This window comes from Oncorhynchus clarkii, chromosome 26 (assembly GCF_045791955.1).
Source record: "Oncorhynchus clarkii lewisi isolate Uvic-CL-2024 chromosome 26, UVic_Ocla_1.0, whole genome shotgun sequence".
In the NCBI taxonomy this organism is placed as follows: domain Eukaryota; kingdom Metazoa; phylum Chordata; class Actinopteri; order Salmoniformes; family Salmonidae; genus Oncorhynchus; species Oncorhynchus clarkii.
In genome coordinates this window covers 21,380,936-21,402,591 of record NC_092172.1, presented here as the reverse complement: position 1 = coordinate 21,402,591, position 21,656 = coordinate 21,380,936, and the positions used below count along the sequence as shown (strand labels likewise).

At 46.3% G+C, this 21,656-nt stretch overlaps 2 protein-coding genes across 2 annotated transcripts in view; one reads left to right on the top strand and one right to left on the bottom strand.

Moving 5' to 3' along the window:
* The window catches only part of LOC139385047 (transcription factor Maf-like), a 179,098-nt gene that overhangs the window by 112,861 nt on the left and 44,581 nt on the right, over nt 1-21,656 (top strand). The gene's annotated exons all lie outside the window — the stretch shown is intronic.
* On the bottom strand, nt 16,349-17,647 carry LOC139384572 (uncharacterized). The gene has a single exon (XM_071129405.1). The coding sequence runs from the start codon at nt 17,645-17,647 to the stop codon at nt 16,349-16,351; it is 1,299 nt and encodes a 432-aa protein (XP_070985506.1).

Sequence of the window (21,656 nt, the reverse complement as noted above, 5' to 3'; positions counted from 1 at the left end):
ACTGGAATGGTAGATCGGCAGAAGATGAATGTGCAGGTAGAGATACTGGGGTGCAAAGGAGAAAAAAATACCAGTATGGGGATGAGTTAGATAGATGGGCTGTTTACAGATGGGCTATGTACAGGTGCAGTGATCTGTAAGCTGCTCTGACAGCTGGTGCTTAAAGCTAGTGAGGGAGATGTGAGTCTCCAGCTTCGGAGATTTTTGCAATTCGTTCCAGTCATGGGCAGCAGAGAACTGGAAGGAAAGACGATCAAATGAAGAATTGGCTTTGCGGGTGACCAGTGAGATATACCTGCTGGAGCGCGTGCTACGAGTGGGTGCTGCTATGGTGACCAGTGAGCTGAGATAAGGCGGGGCTTTACCTAGCAGCGACTTGTAGATAACCTGTAGCCAGTGGGTTTGGCGACGAGTATGAAGCGAGGGCCAACCAACGAGAGCGTACAGGTCGCAATGGTGGGTAGTGTATGGGGCTTTGGTGACAAAACGGATGGCACTGTGATAGACTGCATCCAGTTTGTTGAGTAGAGTGCTGGAGGCTATTTTATAGATGACATCACCGACATGATAACACAAGCCACTGTTGTGGGATAGAGAGAGAGAGAGAGTACAGCTCATGAGAGAGAGAGAGAGAGAGAGAGCGAGAGAGAGAGAGAGAGAGAGAGAGAGAGAGAGAGAGAGAGAGAGAGAGAGAGAGAGAGAGAGTACAGCTCATGAGACTAGCATGGCCTCTATCACAGCCCCTAATAGAAACATGCACTGTCCCATTATGGGCTGAGTTTGAGAATAAATCATCTAATGCACCCACCAGTTCAAAGCACTACCCCGTCAAACCTAATCTAACCTGCTCTCCCCTCCCCCACTGCCCTCGCCCCACTCCCTTGGCCGACAAAGCCATCTGCAGTCAGGCAAGGGCTGGGAACACAGGAGCATAGTTAAGCCAAGAGAGCGGTAGACTAGCACTAGCGCTGACAGGGAACCTCTCCAGTGTCTGTGTCTCTAGTCTGTAGAACCCACACTTCCCGTGGACGACCTTAAGATCTGGACATGTGAAATGACTGCTCCTGGGTCACTTAGCATTGCTTTGGAAGCCAATTAAAATATATTGCCCTGTGAAATGACACTGTTGTTGTTGTACCCAATAGCATTTAGAAGAGGAGGGAGATTGTAAAATAGATTGCGAATTCTGCAAGTATCAGCCTTTCCACTGAAAACTTTAGTGCCATTAAGAATATGGCCAAGAACAACAAGCGAATGGCCTTTTTAGAGCGACCACTGGTAAAGAGAACATATCTGTGGAATGTCTTCTGCATGTCTCCTCTGTGTCTGTCACTCAATGTGGTTTCCACCACAAGACACATACCCTATTCCCATAGGAACTATAAGACTAGCCTCCATGACAGCACAGCTAGGGGACAAACATACCAGCAGACATTCAACACAGACCTAGAGTCAGTTTGGGGGTTTTACTAATCACGGAGATGGCTTTGAGGTGTGATACTGATCTTAGAACAGTGCTTTGACTTAACTTGTAAATTAATTCTAGTTTGACAGGCCTTGAGTAGGGCCAGACTGATTGAGCTGGGAAAGAATTACCTCAAACATTCAGACATGATTTAAAATAAGAAAACATCCTATGGAAATGATTCAACCTGAACCAAACACTGTGGGAAAACAAGAGTAGCTATAGTTATATTGATTTAATATGCTCACAAGAGATGATTAAAATACTCCATAGATTATGTCTGACACTAGATGTCAACTTGAAACATGGAACTAGTGAGCACATGCACAGTGAGGCTGTTACAGGATCTGTAGGTGTAGACATGTACAGACTCAACTCCCTCAATATCATGTATTACATGCATGACTGCATGCACTAGTTGTTAGTGGGCATTCAACTCAACATTTCGTATCTAAGGAAGGTAGCTCATTTTGATTGAGTATGAAATGTTAAAATGATTACAACAATCACAGAATAATTTTAATGTGATTACAGTATTTTAGGGCCATGCATCCGCAATGCATCTGTGTTCTTACCTATTTAGTAAAGATAAAAGAGCTAAGTCCCCCTCATCTCAGCGACAGGGACAGTGACTCAGTGACAGGGTTTATGTTACGTGAGAACTGTCTCACACCAGATTTGCACTTCCGTTCTCACTTAAAGACAAGCCCCATTGATCCGTTGGAGAGGAGGGATAGAAGCTGTGTGTTTTTCCATGGCTCCCTCCAGTGCTGAGGCCTGCAGACTGCTACTCTCTGTGTGGAGCTGCGGCTGCAGCCGGGTGTGAGACAGCCCGGCCCGTGATGACTGACAGGCCTCGAAAAGGGATAATGTGTCTGGCCCCTGTGCCAGTGCAGCACAGTACAGCTCCAAGTGATAAACACTGGTAACCTGATCCAGAGACAAGAAAAGGCTCTACTCCTCCTGACACAATGCAAAAACAATGCACCTCCGCACGCCTCACTCAGATCTGACCAGACTTGCTTAAACAGTTCCACCTTGATCTAGCCCAGATCTAGTTCACCTCAGCTCATTACAGCCCAGCCCAGCCCTGTCCGATTCAACTAAGCTCAGCCCAACTGGGCTCGTCTCACCTCCTCAGAGGAAGCCATCAAATCTTTCCACCATCTGTCTGCTGTCTCCTGCTTCACGACGGGGACTCTCCACCACTATTATTGTAAAGGCCCTCCCTATTCAACATTCCCATTCAGACGACAGGACCTTTGCATTCTCTCCCTTCAGGAATAGTTATTGGAAGTTTTTATTTGATTTTATCTGTGTTTTATTACTCCTGCAAATAGGCCCCCTCAGAGTGGCTGGGTCCCTGCCCTTGCCGTAATGCCAATGTAAACATGGGAAAGTAATTTGAATTCTAACAAAGTATAGATTAGCTGGTGACAGTTTGTGGCATGGGCGATTATTGTGAAAATAATCCTGTTTGATATGCATCGGCGTCCCGGCAGGAATTTTCAATTTGTTTTCCCATTGCCGGATGTAAACAAGCTCCCAATGTCTCCTTATCACTGAGACGCACGGACGGGGAATGAACGTGCGTCTGTCTCCCACCTCTCCCCTCCCCCTTCCTTCCCGCCCCCCACACCCGTCTCCTCCGCTATACTGCTCAGCGTCTGGTTTGAGTCGCTAAGAAGCAGACTCGCTTGTCTGGGTTTCAACAAGTCCCTTTATCACACGCAGGTAGAGGGGTTTATGTATGTACCTGCAAGTCATTTGCAAACATGAAGTCCTCAGAAACGCTCCTCCTGAATATGTTCTGCTTGAGGAGTTTCTGCCCATTTCCCTGTGTGAATAGGCAAATGTGCAGCCCGGCAAAATGGCCCCCTGTAACTCAAAAGAAACGGGCCTGGTGTATGTGATAAATGTTTACAGAGTTGACTGTCGACTGCAAGTTATGGAGATAATTAATTGTTTTTTTGAATAACAACAACAACAACAAAAAAACGGTCAACTTTAAATTAAAGTTCCAAACTTAGTCAAAAACGATTGAGAAATGATGGCGGTGTAACGGCACTATTTGTGGTGCTTTGTTGCTGGTAATATCTCGCATTTGGCTCCCCGTCATACCCTCCAACTATTTAGGACGTGTTGACTCATTTCATAATGTTCAGTGTACCTGAGTGCAGGACTTAAAACCACAGACTAACAGCGTCCGAGAGAGAGCCACTGTGGCGCTAGAGCTGTTAACTTTAACCTTCCTTCATTTGGCAGGAATGCCAAAGGGGCTATTTATCTCACTTTGTGATTGATTGCTCCTGCCTGAAGCTCATCAGCATGTTGCTCGTCATGTCTTAATGTTTATCGGGATTATGCGAGGATAAACATTGTAATCCTCAACGTGGTCCGGGACTTCCAATTACCCACGCTCCTTTATCAAAAATAAGGTCACCATTGATTTAACCTGTTAATACAACATAAGCCATCTGTCATCCCTCTCCTGTTAATTTCACCAAAGTTAGGACTGACTCTCGAGGTGACCCTCTAGATGCCCCTGCCTCATCAGGAGTGGGCGTTTGATTAGAGGTGACCAGGCACGCAAGCCTGCGGTCACTGCTGTTACCCAGCCTGGCCACCATAGCGTTAGCGATAGTGCCGGGGTAGACGTCCAGTCCGTGCTGACAGTCTGGATCGATGGGGGACAGATCACTTTCTCCTCCTGAGATCGTTACAATCCCGCCCCTGAGCTCAGGTAGCTAGAGAGGGGAGCTGCAGGGGGAGGGACACACAGGAGACTAGAGGTGATGGAGCTGATCAAGGGGTACCCTCACCCAGACATACTGTCTACTGTCCTTACATATTTTAATATAACATAGGGTACATTAGTCATGAAGAAGAAAGAGTCATCTGCCTGATGACACCGTTACCTAATGAGACTTTTGATGTTTTTTATTCAGTGATAAAACAATCACAAGATCTCCATTTTAATTCATTTTTTTACATTGTGTTCTATATATTCCAATCCACAATTATCTTAGCATATTTACCCTTAGTGAGATAAATAAAGTATCTTGAATCTAATTTAATTAAACACATTATCTGTTTGGCTGAAACATGATAGAGCTTCATGGCCTGGCACATAAGTAAGGGCTACAGAGCAGACTGACTCCGTATCCGCCCTTCATTAATCTAGTCTAATACATTCAAATCCAAGCACTGCTTTCACAGGCAAGAGTAAGCACGCCTTAAATTACAATACAGAGGAGTGGAAATCATTACTACCTTTAATGTTCCCAATCTAATTGAGGCATTAATTGAAGCAGAGAACTCCACTGAGGATGATTCATAACTGTTTTTGAATGTAGAGAGGCCTTCAGCAGGAATAACGAATATCACAGGGATTAGCCAGTCAATGTTTTCCATTTTTTCTAGATATGAAAGCCCCTTGACTTTCCGGGAGGGTAGAGAGGGGAACTGCACAGCGGGAGAAAACCCTTGCCTGCCCGAGAATACGCAAACGTACACACACACACACGCACACACACACACACGCACACACGCACACACACACACACACACACACACACACACACACACACACACACACACACACACACACACAAAGGCTATGTGGCTCCTCTGGTAATTTTTGATTTGTTTAAGTGTGTGTGTTTGTGTGTGTGAGTGTGAGCATGCTTGTGTGTATGTGCTGTTGGCGTGCCTCGAGGCTCATCTGTGGCCTTATCAGTCTCAAAGTAAAAAAACATGCTTCTCTAAGCTTGAGTCAAGCGTTTAGGTATGTCTCAAATACTGCAGAATCACTGCACTTTCAGGGGAATGTGCTTGGGCAGGTGTAGTGAAGACTGGCTTGATGATGTCTTTACAGAGTGCCAGTCAGTATGTTTCTGTAGGGAGGCTGATTGAACCTGATGTCTGACTGTTGTCTCTGAGTTTTGGTTATGAGCAGATTTCTCTGATGCAGTTCTGGTGATTTCATTCACACACAGTACAGAGGACTCTAATATTCCTCTGTACGACAGCACATCATGAAAACTAACAGTTCTAATGGGTAGTGAAATATAATGTATGACTTTTGACATTATATTTAGTAACACATTTAAAAATACATATCTAATCACTTTAGATTAATTATAAGACTTGAGAATTATTTGAATATGTTTTTAGACAGGCTGCAGTCTCTTGTATCAATATCATACCCATTGCAGGGACCAGTTACCCCACAGAAACCTAAGGGACCCTCTCATACGCACACACGCACGCACGCATGCACACGCACACGCACACGCACACGCACACGCACACACACACACACACACACACACACACACACACACACACACACACACACACACACACATCTAGGGACTTTGTCACACTGATACCGTCACGGTTCCCCCGTGGCATTAGTGTCACGCATGGCATGCCATCTGGAGTGGGGAGAAGGGTTTGTTCAAAGACTGTTTGAGCTGAGTGGTACATGCTTTGACCGTGCGGCTGACCATCTGGGCTGGCACGGTGAGTATCACTAACTTTGAGCTGCCTGTTCTGCAGAAAGGGGAGGAGGGGGGAGAGCCAGAGGGAGATAGCTGCAGGGTTAAGAGCAGTCAGGAGCTTAGTGGACATATTGATGAATGTATTAGATAACGCTGGCATTCCCTTGCCTGCCTACTGGGGTTTTTGTCATTCTCTTTCAGAAGCTGTCCACAGTTCAGTATCCTTTATTCTGCCTCTTGTATGAGACATAGAACAACTCTGTATCTCTTCCTCCCATTGTGTACCTGTTGATTCTGCAGCAAATTTACAAAGGAAAGAAAAGGCATTGGGGGAGGGGGAACACATGGCAGAGTTGGACTGTGTTTTAACATTATCAGCCTCACTGGTGCAGTCTGTATAGACGGGTTAGCTGACAACGTCACAAAAAAGTTGTGCACTCTTCAATGGGGCACAAGTCATTGTGTTGTTGTGATTCTGGATGGCCTGATAGCTTGCAACAATAACAAGAAGCTGCCATGTGGAGAATCCTAGGTGACTCGTTTCAACTGGTTTTTACCTTGTTCTTGATACCATGTCTTGTTTTGAGGTGTTTTGACTGTTGCCACGTCTATGCTAATATGGCAAAAAAATTGCTAGCTAGCTAACCAACAACTGTAACGACGTATTTGAGAGACAACAAGTGCTCATTGTGAAAACAAAATATAGTTTGCATGTTGTCAACAATCTAAGCCAACCCCATCTGTTTTGCCCCATAGTTGAGCACGACTCGGTTTTGTTGCTTAACAACCAACCCGTCTATTGAAGAGTTGTTTCTATTGTTGTGTATATTATTTGATGTGTGTATGGATTCACCCTCTTCCGTGCGGATTATGTATTAGTTTAACAGCGCTGGTGAACTGTATAATAGATACAGGAGCATGATCTAAGAAGCCATCTTATTTCTTCTTTTCACCGTGAGTTGGCGATAGAAATGTACTGAAATCAACATTAATAGTTCATCTTTAATTTGCATATCAAAACACTATCCGATGTCGTTTGCTCTTTTAGCGTGCGGGCAGAAAAAAGTCTGTAACAAGCCGCTTATTGGCTTTAAGGCCGTTGAAAGAGGAAAAGGGATTTTTTTTAATGCTAAAGCAGGGATGAGCAAAAGTAAGCCCATCTTATTATTCAGTCTCTACTGCTAAGGGTTGGTTTTACTAGCGGAGATGAAGAGGAGGATGGGGGAGAGGGGGTCGGAAATGGCAGCAGAGGAGGGTTACATCTTAGGAGGGTTACAGGACTCGTGCTTTGACCCCCCGGGCCGACAGTTGTGCTTACCCGGCAGGAACACTTATCCTGACAGGTCTGTGTGTGGCTCTGAGTAGGGCTGTGGCAGTCACAACATTTTGTCAGCCTGTGATTGTCAAGCAAATAGCTGTCAGTCTCACTGTAATATACCGCTAATTAACATGAACACATTTAGCATCTCCTGGCTTCCACACATACATTTTAAAAAGTCTAATAAATCCATGTAATATAGCCTACACCTTCACAATAAATCCATTATTTATTTTAGATCTAAAGAAGCATGATATGAAGAAAATGTAGTCTATTTCAGAAGAACAGAATAACCTTGTCCTTATATTAGGTCCTGATCTGGCTATGCCAAATGGCTTAGAATTCCGTGGCATTATTTTAAAGTACGAAGAATACAATTGAACAAAACTGAATAAAATACAAAGGATATTTTCTCCAAACGATTTGAGGAAGTGCGCACATGTGGCTATTCTGTGTTGGGCGGTTAACAAAGAAATAGGTATTCCTATATGCTTCATTTAGAGTTATTAATGTAAATGTAGTTGTTCTACAAAGGTTGAGCTATATGTTTTGATTTGTAATACAGTGTAAGGCTGCATGATGTGACACTAATTATGATTTGAAAAAAGTTGGTTGAAAGACATGAGCTCTGCTTAGTTTTTTGCAAAGGCTGTACACACTACATCAGTCACTCATTCACAATTTGACAAGCGCATGATAATGCCTAGAATTTCACAGAGGCATCCTCTTTGTGTGGCCATAATGCACCCCAATAAAATCCATGCCTTTTGCCATCGATCACGTGATTCACAGGCTACAAGTGAAGACAAACACATCGGGGACTCAACTGCACGTGTCCTTATCCAGTTCCAAGGTGCATATTGAAGATATTGGAAGACATGTTCACATTTATTTTTCGTCAGCCAACAAGATGAGTAGGCCTAACGAACAACAAAAGCACTAGCCTATGTCAAACTACTATACCCATAGTACAAAAGTTGACCTACTCTGTGTGAGAAATAAATATTCTAAACATAGTCTGGGACTATGGGGACTAAAACACCATCATCAAAAGTGATCGCAAATGTATTTATGCATGTAATGCATTTTAGAATAAAGTGCGTTTTAATACCTTCATAATAAAAGCATTACATGCATAAATACATTTGCGGTCACTTTTGATGATGGTGTTTTAGTGGTGAAAAGTGTTTTAGTGTTTTATGGTGAAAATGGTGAAAAAATCTTCCTCAAACTTGAAACTCACGCGCTGCTTATGTATGCCAGTTAGGCTCTACACCCCTTGTAAAGCGGATTAATGTGCTTAATTTTAAAAAGTTATTTGGCCACTTTAGTTGTGATACAAACTTTATTAAAACATATCGGCCAATCGGCTAGGCAACATGAGGTGTGCGACTATAATAAGAAAAAGTGCAAAAAAGGCATTGTTTCCTATGCTGGGCATCATTCACAAGTGATAATATATAATTCACAAGTGATAGGCTGATATTGTCACCCATCAGACTATTCTTTATTTAATCTTGTCTTTACATATACGAAATAATATATGTGTGAAATTTGTTTTGATTTAGAATGGACCATTATCATGCACCTGTATCGAAACAGGGTCAGTGGGAAAAAAATATATGTCATCTATGCAATTAAATGGGGCTTTTCCCCGTGGTTTATTTTCATGCCAGCCAGCTAGGCTACTAGGCTAGGCTGTTGTAAATATAAGCAATGTGCTTAGTATTAGGAAAGTTGAGAAATAAAGATAGTTAGCCTAGCCTATAGAAAGCTGATCCTCCTATTTTTAGTAGAGGCCATCACTCTGTTTTCTTGCCCAATTGCGTAGCCTATTGAAATTTTGCGCAACATGAGCTTATGGGGTTCTCATCTCAAGTGTTTGATTAGATTTTTGAATACATTTGCATTGATGTCAGAGTGATTAGAGGGACAATAGAGTGCCAAGTACCGGGTAGTTAGGTAGGCCGTTGTGGCGGTCACAAGAGAGTGAGAGTGCAAGTGCTATAGGGAAAAAAGAGATGTCTCACACCACTACGGTGGGTCTACAGGTGGCCAGATCCGCGCCCAGCCGCATTACTTTAGTCAGCCGAGAGGAGGTATCCACTTCCCCTTAATATTTGATAGTTTCCTTCAAAGGTGTCCTGCTGCCTTTGCTGATCTCTGCTCTCTGCTGCTGTGTCTGGGCCAGGCTTGGTGCTAGTTGTTCAGACTTCTCGCCTGTATCCTGCATGGGGATAGTGTTACCCTTCTCCTTTACCTCTTCTTCTCTCCTCTCTCCTCTCTCCTTCCTCTGCTTGCACTATCGCTTCTATCTCCCCTGGCCATCATCGATCATCACAGAATGCACAGTTAAGCTCAACAGAGGAACGGTCGCCCCGCAGCATGCCCCTCGGTTAGCAGGCGTCTACCAAAGTGAGAGACCCTTGGCTGGGTCAGGCGTAGGGGGAATTCCCAGAGTGGGTGGATGGAGGGAACCAAGGAATGAAGGGGGAGAAGAGCTTGTCGGGCACAGCTACGGCTGGTCAGATCGTATTCCTGGCGTCTCAGCGTTCTTGATTCCCCAGGAGGAGTCGAGTCCAACTGGCATTAACATACAGTATGAAGGCATTCCGGTTTCTCCCACCGTATGCAAAGAAAACCAACAGAAAACCAACAGGAAAAATAAATATATATATATATACACACATATATATATATATATATATATAACCAGTGTTTAATTACTGACGAGCAAATGGACAGAGGCTTTTTCGGAGAAGTGGATGAAATCTAGGAGACTTCAAAGACAAGGAAGGGTATAACGTTCCCAAACACTTCATGAATATTGCAGTATTCCAAAGTCACTCCTCCTGATCTGAAAGATAGAACTTCTGAGGATCGGGGCCCCCTTCATTACTTACAGTAGCAGAGTGGATGGCTAGTCCATGAACTATTTAAATACACACCGAGATGTGAGGAGGCAGTGGCCAGCATGCTAATGAAAACCAGACTGGATCCATAGAGAAGCCCTCTGTTACTGATTACCCACTCCTATCCTCTCCAGTGCTGCTCTCAGGGAGTCAGGTTTGAGATGGAGTCAGAAATACATTGATATTCTGGACTCTCTTTTTATCAGTTATAAAAACTATTTTCTGTGCTATTTTCTTCTTATACTGAGGTCAAAATAAATGTTTGTGTGTACATGTGTTCACATACATGTACAGTATGTTTGTGTGCTTCAGTATATATATGTGTGTGTGTACATACAGTACTATTACGCCTTGATACATGGATGTGTATCTGTGTATATCAGCATATGCACAGCATAATGATCACAGCTGTTTGTAACAGAAGTGTCTCAGAGTCTGAAAGTGACAAGTGACAAAGGGACTAGAACTCACTCTAGAAGTTGGTCAATACCACAGTGTCATCAACCCCCCTTCATGTTCAGTGAGAGTCCTCTCCCCATCCACTCACTCTTGGCTGTCCTATCGTAGGCACTGTGCTAATGAGAAACAAGCCATATTTTTAACACTGTGAGGCCCTGTGGAAGGATCTGGTTCAAGGCTGAAGGAGCCACTCCCAGGGTGTGATGCCAGTTTTTAGTGTGAGGGACGGGTGACAGTACGTCACTCTGTCAGTTAGAGATTCAATATGTTTTTTTTTTTTGTGTTGTTTGTTAGAGGTTGGCAGGGTGTGATGGGTGGGCTGTGGCGGGCTGGGGATGTTAGTGAGGAGTAGGATGTCTTGGTGACTGGTGGCACTCTCACCGACACCCTATATGGGCATGGTGGGTCACAGGGGTAAGTCAAGTCTGGAGAGACCCAAGGCCAAGGCCACCAGATGGTAAATATAGAGATAATATATTTGTGGGACCAGGACTCAAAGCTTCTACCAAATTGTCCCATATATACAAAGCAACAAGTGTGTTCAGTTGTTCTGTGAGAGTGCAACATATTTAATGACTTATGCTATGCAGCTGGCAGTAATGATCCAGCCTGCTCCTCTTGTCTTCATATATACGTAAATAATATCTCATAGAAAAACTGAACTTCAGTTGACAAATCCAGTGTTATTCCTAAGTGTTGTTGTCCTATGTGATTTAAAGTGATCTACAGCTCTGTAGCCTCAGTCTCCAGACCTCTTTTTTTTTTACCTTTATTTAACTAGGCAAGTCAGTTAAGAACAAATTCTTATTTTCAATGACGGCCTAGGAACAGTGGGTTAACTGCCTGTTCAGGGGCAGAACGACAGATTTGTACCTTGTCAGCTCGGGGATTCGAAATTGCAACCTTTCGGTTACTAGTCCAACGCTCTAACCACTAGGCTACCCTGCCGCCCCGCCGCCTCTAGTATGTGAGACCGTGTCACAACAGGCCCGTGGTACCCACAGGGAGAGAGGACTAAGTGGTTGTGAGGACTGGGAAAGGGCCTGGGTAAAAGACTAAAGACTTTTCAGAGGAGCTCGCTGCTTTGCACTGCACTGCTCCCACTCTTCTCTTCAGATCAGCGCTCAGTCGCCCCAAGCAGAGTCAGTCGCCCCAGCAGAGACAGTCGCCCCAGCAGAGTCAGTCGCCCCTAGCAGAGTCAGTCGCCCCCAGCAGAGTCAGTCGCCCCAGCAGAGTCAGTCACCCCAGCAGAGTCAGTCGCCCCAGCAGAGTCAGTCGCCCCCAGCAGAGTCAGTCGCCCCCAGCAGAGTCAGTCGCCCCAGCAGAGTCAGTCGCCCCAGCAGAGTCAGTCACCCCCAGCAGAGTCAGTCGCCCCAGCAGAGTCAGTCGCCCCCAGCAGAGTCAGTCGCCCCCAGCAGAGTCAATCGCCCCCAGCAGAGTCAGTCTCCCCCAGCAGAGTCAGTCGCCCCCAGCAGAGTCAGTCACCCCCAGCAGAGTCAGTCGCCCCATCAGAGTCAGTCACCCCCAGCAGAGTCAGTCTCCCCCAGCAGAGTCAGTCTCCCCCAGCAGAGTCAGTCACCCCCAGCAGAGTCAGCCACCCCAGCAGAGTCAGTCGCCCCCAGCAGAGTCAGTCGCCCCCAGCAGAGTCAGTCGCCCCCAGCAGAGTCAGTCGCCCCCAGCAGAGTCAGCCACCCCAGCAGAGTCAGTCGCCCCCAGCAGAGTCAGTCGCCCCCAGCAGAGTCAGTCGCCCCCAGCAGAGTCAGTCACCCCCAGCAGAGTCAGTCGCCCCCAGCAGAGTCAGTCACCCCAGCAGAGTCAGCCACCCCAGCAGAGTCAGTCGCCCCCAGCAGAGTCAGTCACCCCAGCAGAGTCAGTCACCCCAGCAGAGTCAGTCGCCCCCAGCAGAGTCAGTCACCCCAGCAGAGTCAGTCACCCCAGCAAGCTGTTTGTTTTAAGTGTCTCTCACGCTTTCATTCTCTCTCTCTCTCTCCCTCTCTCTCTGACTCTTTCTCTATCTATTCCTCTGAAGCATTGTTCAGTCTTGCACTGCGGCATGGAGCTACAAGACACCGTTTAGAGTTCCCACCCTTACCATTGTTCCAGCCTGTTCCTCTCAGAGGTGACTATTATCCTTCTAACCACACTCTCTGCCAGGGGACAAACAAAGATTTGTTGATAGTTTGTTGAAAAATGCACCCGGGAGGATTGCATGCTTAACACGTGGAATGTGTAATAAATTAAAAACAATAATTTTGCTGACATGGTGAGATAGACAGGGAGACAGGGAGGACGTGTGTGTGAGGGATGTGAGCGGGGTTGTGTACAATGATGGGTAGAGGGACGGGGGTGAAGCAGCTTCCTCATCTCTCTCGTTCTGTTATCTCACGGTTCCCTCTCTCTGTCTTTCCTGTCGCTCTCTCTCCTTCTATCTGTCATTCCCTCTGTCTATCATCTCCTCCCTCTTTTGGAGCTCTGATGGAGGAGTACGTAACGGCTTTGCTAAATGGGTTCCCCTCCTAGCCTCCTCGCCTCACTTAGATAAAGATTGCATTTCAATATTTCAGGAGAGACATTTTCATTCATCGTCCTCTCTAAGAGATAACGATTAGATGTATATTGCTCTGGTTCACATAAATCAACTTGTTTTGGGTGCACTCCAAGTACCCCCCCCCCCGCCCCTTCCTTAGGCACATTCTCACTCCTCAGCCAGCAGTGTGTTCAAGAGATTTTGCATTGACCATTGACTGTTGGCTTTAGGTGCAGTTAATTTAGGGTGTTGTGAATGGCCAACTTTGAAGGGTAATTGATTGTTACAAACAAACATTTCAGTCTTATACATGATAGTAATTATAGCAATTGATAATGAACAGTGGAGACTATTTACAAAAAGAGAAAGGCTGGGCCAGTTGCCCCATTGAATATCATAAAGTATGTCACTCAGTCAATCACAACATCCACTTCCTACCTGTCTGCTGACATGGTTTAACAGCCCTATACTTCACAACTGAAGCTCTCTGTCTCTCCACCAGCCAATATCCAGCATCAGTGTGGCCTAATGGACACACAGTAAAGACTGAGCCCATTAGATCCCATTATAGAGCCATGGGAGAGATGAGAAGGGAATTAACAGCCAGAAGCATCCTCACTATGGTCCTGTGATCTTTCAGGTTTAGTACCAAACATTTCAGAAAGATTACTAATCCTGTCATGAACATAAGGACATAGTGAAACAGGTGGCAGTGATTTGTAGGGGAGAATCTGGGTATCACAGTGAAATGTGTCCCACATGGGTGTCACACTGAAATGTGTCCTCCATCACCATCACCATCACCATCTCTCTCCTCTTGTGAAATATGAGCCAAAGTGGCTGTATGAGGATCATGGAATTGTAGAGACCACAGTATGGACGGAAGTAGAACTTCTGAATAGAAGAGACTGATAGGAGGTAGAGAGATGGATAGTGACACACACACACACACACACACACTGTCAAAGTCTATCTAGAAGATAGCGAAGGAGTCAGGCGCAGGACACAGGTAAGAGTAAAAAAACACTGATTTACTCAATCCAAACATGTAACAAAATCCTGTTCCAAACCAGCATAAAACAGGAAACAAAATCCAACACACCGGAATACACGAAAGACAATCACGCACAAAACAGAAAGGGAAACCAGAGGGTTAAATAAGGAACATAATCATGAGATGGGAACCAGGTGTGTAAACAGACAAAACAAAAGGAACAATTAAACATGGATCGGTGGCGGGCTAGAAAGCCAGTGACGTCGACCGCCGAACGCCGCCCGAACAAGGAGAGGGAACAACTTCGGTGGAATTCGTGACACACACACACACACAGTTCAGTCAGTTGAAGGGGGATGGGTCACCAGAACAGACACCTCCTCTGCCCTCTCTAGCTGATACTCTAGCTGTTCCTTGACCCTTGCCAGGATAAGCTGCTTTTGGATAATTAATGGACACCAGTTAAATGTAATTGCCATGTCACAGTGTCAGGGACACCATTGATTCACCATTGTAGTTTTTGTGGGGACTGTTCCACAGTATTGTCCTGGTAAGAGGATTTTAGAGACCAGATGTCCTTGTTTAGTCCTGTTACAGTTTTACTTTACCCCAGACATGCTGAGGCCAGACAGGCCAATTTAGTCATTTAACACGCAATAGCAGAACTATTGCCAAATCTAAAATCTACTTCTTGCCCTTACCCTGTAAGAACTTGTAGCTCTGAAAGGAGTGGGTAGGTGTTATCAATATGGCATAATAGGATACCCACAGCTAGGCTATGTGTCAGTTTGGCTATAATGCCTACACATATGCAACCTGCTTCTAAGCAAGTGTATAGGGGTTAGAGGCTAGGGGTCAAGTTTGGGTCTAGGGGTGAAGTTTGGGTCTAGGGGTCAAGTTTGGATCACTGGAGATGTCTGTTAGGGTCTATTAACATTGTGAGAGACCCTGGTGCAAAAGCTACAGGCCCAGATGATTACAACTGTAAGGAAACCCATATAGCAGCGAGCGAGAACACGTGTTGCAGCAACATTACGTTATCATGTGAGGTTAGAAACATGGCCCCATAATCAGGAGACAGTGCTGCACTAACCTACCGCGTCGCGGTTTGCAGAGCAGTTCACTATAACCTTCATGTAAATAATTGACCTGCTATTGTGAATTATTCATCAAAGTGCCTGTAAAACAAAGGTAGCAGCTCTCCATAGAGCAATATATTATTTTGCTTTTATGTTCTTTACAGTAGTGACTACATGTATTTATTGTAAATGCTATTAAGGCATTGATTTACAGTATATTGTTTATTGGTGGCAGGCTTAATGCATATTGCATGTTTGTTCATGGACATGTATGGGCCATGTACTAGTCATAAAGCCCATTTCTGTTGCCAGTATGTCTACAGATATGTAAATACATACAGTTCACAAAGACATTAGAAAATAAAGGTAGCCACACATACAGGACTGTATATGGTAGCAAATGACTTTGCAATGTGGAAACAACTTTTATGTTTGGAGATCTATAAAAAAACGACATAACATGAATGAACTGTATAAACCGGTAACAGGTCAGGAGAGTGGGTTTCAGTTCAGCTTCTCAGGATGAATAGAGGTGTACTGTAGTAGTGATTGTCATCTTCCTGTACTACAGTAGGTTGAATGTTTCCGTGCAGCAGTGAGAGCTGGTCCTCAGGGCTCTATGCAACCTGTGTCCTGTGGGGAGTGGAGCAGCACCAGAGAGAGAGGAGGTTAAGATTGATTTGCACCTCTTTATAAAGCTGCCGTGTAGGCCTCTGGCTCACTGGCTCTCTCTCTATCTCTATCTCTCTCTCTCTCTCTCTCTCTCTCTCTCTCTCTCTCTCTCTCTCTCTCTCTCTCTCTCTCTCTCTCTTTCTCTCTCTCTGCTACTCTTCCAGGCTTTTGTCACTGTCACCATCTCTCTTTGCCTTGACTTATGTCCCCCCAGGCATCCCAGAGATTCCATTACCTCTGCGTGCATTGTGGGAATGTAAAGACCTCCCTGTGTGAAGTGCACGCTGCCGTCCCCACGCCGTCTCGGATTGATGGGCTGAGGTACGACGGTGACTCAGAGAGACAGATTTACATGGAAGAGATATGGAGGGCTGCTGTGGTTAGGGGTCTAGCAGGCGCTAGCAAGGCTAACAGACATCACATCCCAGGGTACACAGAGAGGAATGGCTTATTCTGAGTGTTGCAGCCAGGAGAAAAGAAGATGGGGTGTTGTGGAGGTCTGGTGTAGCTTGTCATGCTGTGCTTATCCTGAGGGTTGCAGCCAGGAGAAAAGAAGATGGGGTGAGGTGGAGGTCTGGTGTAGCTTGTCATGCTGTGCTTATCCTGAGGGTTGCAGCCAGGAGAAAAGAAGATGGGGTGAGGTGGAGGTCTGGTATAGCTCGGCATGCTGTGCTTATCCTGAGGGTTGCAGCCAGGAGAAAAGAAGATGGGGTGAGGTGGAGGTCTGGTGTAGCTTGTCATGCTGTGCTTATCCTGAGGGTTGCAGCCAGGAGAAAAGAAGATGGGGTGAGGTGGAGGTCTGGTATAGCTCGGCATGCTGTGCTTATCCTGAGGGTTGCAGCCAGGAGAAAAGAAGATGGGGTGAGGTGGAGGTCTGGTGTAGCTTGTCATGCTGTGCTTATCCTGAGGGTTGCAGCCAGGAGAAAAGAAGATGGGGTGAGGTGGAGGTCTGGTATAGCTCGGCATGCTGTGCTTATCCTGAGGGTTGCAGCCAGGAGAAAAGAAGATGGGGTGAGGTGGAGGTCTGGTATAGCTCGGCATGCTGTGCTTATCCTGAGGGTTGCAGCCAGGAGAAAAGAAGATGGGGTGAGGTGGAGGTCTGGTATAGCTTGTCATGCTGTGCTTATCCTGAGGGTTGCAGCCAGGAGAAAAGAAGATGGGGTGAGGTGGAGGTCTGGTGTAGCTTGTCATGCTGTGCTTATCCTGAGGGTTGCAGCCAGGAGAAAAGAAGATGGGGTGAGGTGGAGGTCTGGTATAGCTCGGCATGCTGTGCTTATCCTGAGGGTTGCAGCCAGGAGAAAAGAAGATGGGGTGAGGTGGAGGTCTGGTGTAGCTTGTCATGCTGTGCTTATCCTGAGGGTTGCAGCCAGGAGAAAAGAAGATGGGGTGAGGTGGAGGTCTGGTGTAGCTTGTCATGCTGTGCTTATCCTGAGGGTTGCAGCCAGGAGAAAAGAAGATGGGGTGAGGTGGAGGTCTGGTATAGCTCGGCATGCTGTGCTTATCCTGAGGGTTGCAGCCAGGAGAAAAGAAGATGGGGTGAGGTGGAGGTCTGGTATAGCTTGTCATGCTGTGCTTATCCTGAGGGTTGCAGCCAGGAGAAAAGAAGATGGGGTGAGGTGGAGGTCTGGTATAGCTTGTCATGCTGTGCTTATCCTGAGGGTTGCAGCCAGGAGAAAAGAAGATGGGGTGAGGTGGAGGTCTGGTGTAGCTTGTCATGCTGTGCTTATCCTGAGGGTTGCAGCCAGGAGAAAAGAAGATGGGGTGAGGTGGAGGTCTGGTATAGCTTGTCATGCTGTGCTTATCCTGAGGGTTGCAGCCAGGAGAAAAGAAGATGGGGTGTTGTGGAGGTCTGGTATAGCTCGGCATGCTGTGATTAATAATATGCTGTAAAATGAAAGTATATATTTCTTTCAATTACCTAACAAGCTTACCATTTCTGAGAAATTCTTTACACTCGCCCTCTTGCACTTACTTCCAGACCCCAGTTGTCTGTGAGTGTGAAGAAGCTGTTTTTCTTCACCAGGGCCCAGAGAGCTCCTCGCTTTAGCCCTGTAATCAGGACCTTGCCTCTGTCTCTGTTGGTGTTAATATTGGACCTGACAGCCTCTCCACGGGGGAGGGGCCTTGAACCAAGAGGCTCCAAGCCTCCCTCCTCGGCCTTCACCTTGCCCCCTCCTCACCCACCTCCTCACTCCCCTCCTCACCCACCTCCTCACTCCCCTCCTCGGCCAACCTCCTCACTCCCCTCCTCTGCCCATCTCCTCCTGCCCCTCCTCACCCACCTCCTCACTCCCCTCCTCTGCCCATCTCCTCCTGCCCCTCCTCACCCACCTCCTCACTTCCCTCCTCTGCCCATCTCCTCAGCCCCCTCCTCGGCCCACCTCCTCGGCCCCCTCCTCGGCCCCCTCCTCGGCCCCCTCCTCACTCCCCTCCTCTGCCCATCTCCTCCTGCCCCTCCTCACCCACCTCCTCACTCCCCTCCTCTGCCCATCTCCTCAGCCCCCTCCTCGGCCCACCTCCTCGGCCCCCTCCTCGGCCCACCTCCTCGGCCCCCTCCTCGGCCCCCTCCTCGGCCCCCTCCTCGGCCCACCTCCTCACCCCCCTCCTTACCCCCCTCCTCGGACACATTTACACATATTGGCTTAAACAGTGACTGGGAGAAGAGGGTCGGCCCCTAATGACATTGGTCAATGGGGCTTTTTTTTTTTTTTTACAGCCGGGCCTTTATGGAGTCAGATGCCAGAGATGGACAAATAGCAGGACATTAGCTGTCAGAAGGACAGGTATGAGCCAGCGGCTTAATAGTCTGTTTGTTAGTGGGGAGGAAGAGGTTCGTAAAAGTGGAGATTCTTATCTGTCTAGGACCCTGTGTGTGTGTGTGTGTGTGTGTGTGTGTGTGTGTGTGTGTGTGTGTGTGTGTGTGTGTGTGTGTGTGTGTGTGTGTGTGTGTGTGTGTGTGTGTGTGTGTCACAGACTCAAAGACGAGCAGGCTGTAGACTGTTCAATCCAGGGGCTGCATTTCATTAGATCAACATAGGGGTTCAATTCCTACTCTTGGTCCTTTAGCTGGACAGATCTACAATCAGGTATTTTACTATCCCATTAATGGTTAAAGTTGGGATTGTGCTCGTCTAATCTGATCGTAGAGCTGTGTGTTAAAGGCCACTACTACATTGAGCACTGAACAACCTGCCATGCGCCCAGCCTTCCCGCCGGAGGCATCCATTTCATGTGTGTCTAAAATACTGAACAGATGATTTGTCAACACACTAAATACATCTTCAGAGAGGGAAGTTGGGTGAAATGTGTGGGTGGGATGTTTCTGACAGCATAATCAGTTCATCCAGCCATGTTTTATGTCCTGACAGCGACGGCGGTCTCTTTCCGCCTGAGGAGCGCCTTTGGCCACGTTCTCCTGGTCCCTGTGCACACACCTTTAACGACTTCTGAAATGTCACTGAATGTCAGGCGGTAGGATAAAACCTGTGTGTGTGAGTGTGTGTGTGTGTGTGTGTGTGTGTGTGTGTGTGTGTGTGTGTGTGTGTGTGTGTGTGTGTGTGTGTGTGTGTGTGTGTGTGTGTGTGTGTGTGTGTGTGTGTGTGTGTGTGTAAGCGGCAAGGACCTGCTTGCTAGTGATCTTTGGTGGGGTTTTAGTGCAGTATTGAGGTGATACTGCTGTGCAGGGTATCTCTGATCAGGTGTGGGCCAGATTTCACCAGGCAAGCTGGTTGGCTGGGGACATGATTGAATGAACATGCTACTAAGGAGCAGACTGAGGGAAGAGCCTTATTAGTTGTATAACAGTGAGTGAATACCGCTTTCGTCTTAGCTACACTGAGGTAGTTATTGTAGGCACTTGTTTTTTCTTCTTGTAGAGGCTGTACACATAGTGAGATGTTCTAATCATATCAGCTTAAACTTGCAATATGTAACTTTCTGGGGCCATCCAGCCAAATTCTCATAGGAATGTGAATTATAGATATGCGTTCCAATTGGTAGGTCTGTTCTATGGGTGCTATTTCTTTTACTTTCAGTTTTGTACACCAGCTTCAAACAGCTGAATATACAATATTTTTGGTTATGGAAAATATATTCCACAGAAGTTTAGATGGTACAATGATTCTCTGCACTATACTTGCTTGTTTTGTCACATAAACGGAAATTAGGCAAACTATTAGAATTTTAGAAACCAGGAAATAGCAGAGCAATTTCTGCATAGTGCACCTTTAACCAATGTCCGATAAACCAACCAGACACCCCTCTCTATCTCTTACCATCTCCTCTGTGTCTCTGTAGCTGTGATCTTGCCAGCACGCTGTGTGTGATCTTGTGTGAGCTCTCCCTGTCTGTACTGTGAGCCCTGCAGCTGTGTGATCTCAGGCTCTGTGTGAACGGCAGGGTCTCTGTTAAGCCCAACAGCGTGAGCCTGTATCAATTACTCTGCTGCAGCGATATGGACGCAGCAGGCAGTCGCTCCACTCCTCAAAGACAACGAACCCGCGTCAGTGTCCACTCAGTGTCCACTCTCTCTCAGCTCTATGACCAAAGGAGTGGCCCGAAGACTGGCTAACCTTCAGCCCAGCGAACAATTCACCTAAACTACAGTAGGAGGGAGGATGCGATGGGGGAGAGGGGAGGGGGTATAGAGAAAGAGAGGAAATGAAAAAGAAAGGTGGAGAGGGAGGGGGATCGGGGGTTAAATTAAATAGAGAAAGAGGGGAGGGTGAAAAAGAGAGAGGTGACCAGGAGAGATGAAGAGAGAGATAGCCGGTAGAAGGGAATATGTAGGAAGAGAGGGAGGAGAAAGAAAGAGGGACTGAAGAGGAAAAGAAAAAGAAACAGAGGAAGAGAGAAAAGCAGTGGTTTCAAAGGGGAAGGTCATGACCTGTGGCCCCTTTCACCCTGTACCTTTGGCAGTAAAACTGAGAGGCCCAGTTCTCCTCAGAGAGACATAGATCTGTGTCTCAGACCAGAGCCTGGTGCTATAGATGTCCTTTAAGCCATGCAGCTCTATCTCTACTATCCAACTCAATCCAATACCTCTGTTCCTGGCCCTTTACTCAATACTACACCACTGGGAAAACTAACATCATTGAATCCAAAGAATTGATGTGTGTGTTTGAAATAGGTTTCTTAGGCAAACACTGTCATGCATAATATGTATGGTATTACCTTGGTGAGCTCATGTTTAGAGGCAGGGACTGGCTCATCAACCAGGCAGACTGGGGGGTTTAGGGTATGTTAATGAGCGGGGTAAATGGCAGGGTTTGAAGCACTCCTTCCTATTGCAATTTCACACTTGTCAGCTCCCGTGAGGAAACTTCACCTTTACTAGGGCGAGCAGAACAGTGCAGAAGAGAGCAGACCACTCAATGGAGAACACATACAGACAGTATGTCTAGATGGTGTAGGTGAAGTTTATAGTTTTCTCTCAGTAGTTTCAATGTAATTGCAGTGGATTCTAAGGCTCATTATTAAAAAGGTAGACATTTTACTGGCCAAGTATGTTTCTCTTGACAATAGAAAACACAAGGATACTGTATTGTGAGGCAGGCAATATGGCTTAGTGCATGGACAGGCATGTCAGATCTGTTATTCCTATCAACTGGTGTAGGTCTTGGTAAGGTCAGAATAAGGTCCATTATTCTAGTTGCCATTGTAAACATGTATTTTTATTTATTTTTATTTCACCTTTATTTAACCAGGTAGGCTAATTGAGAACAAG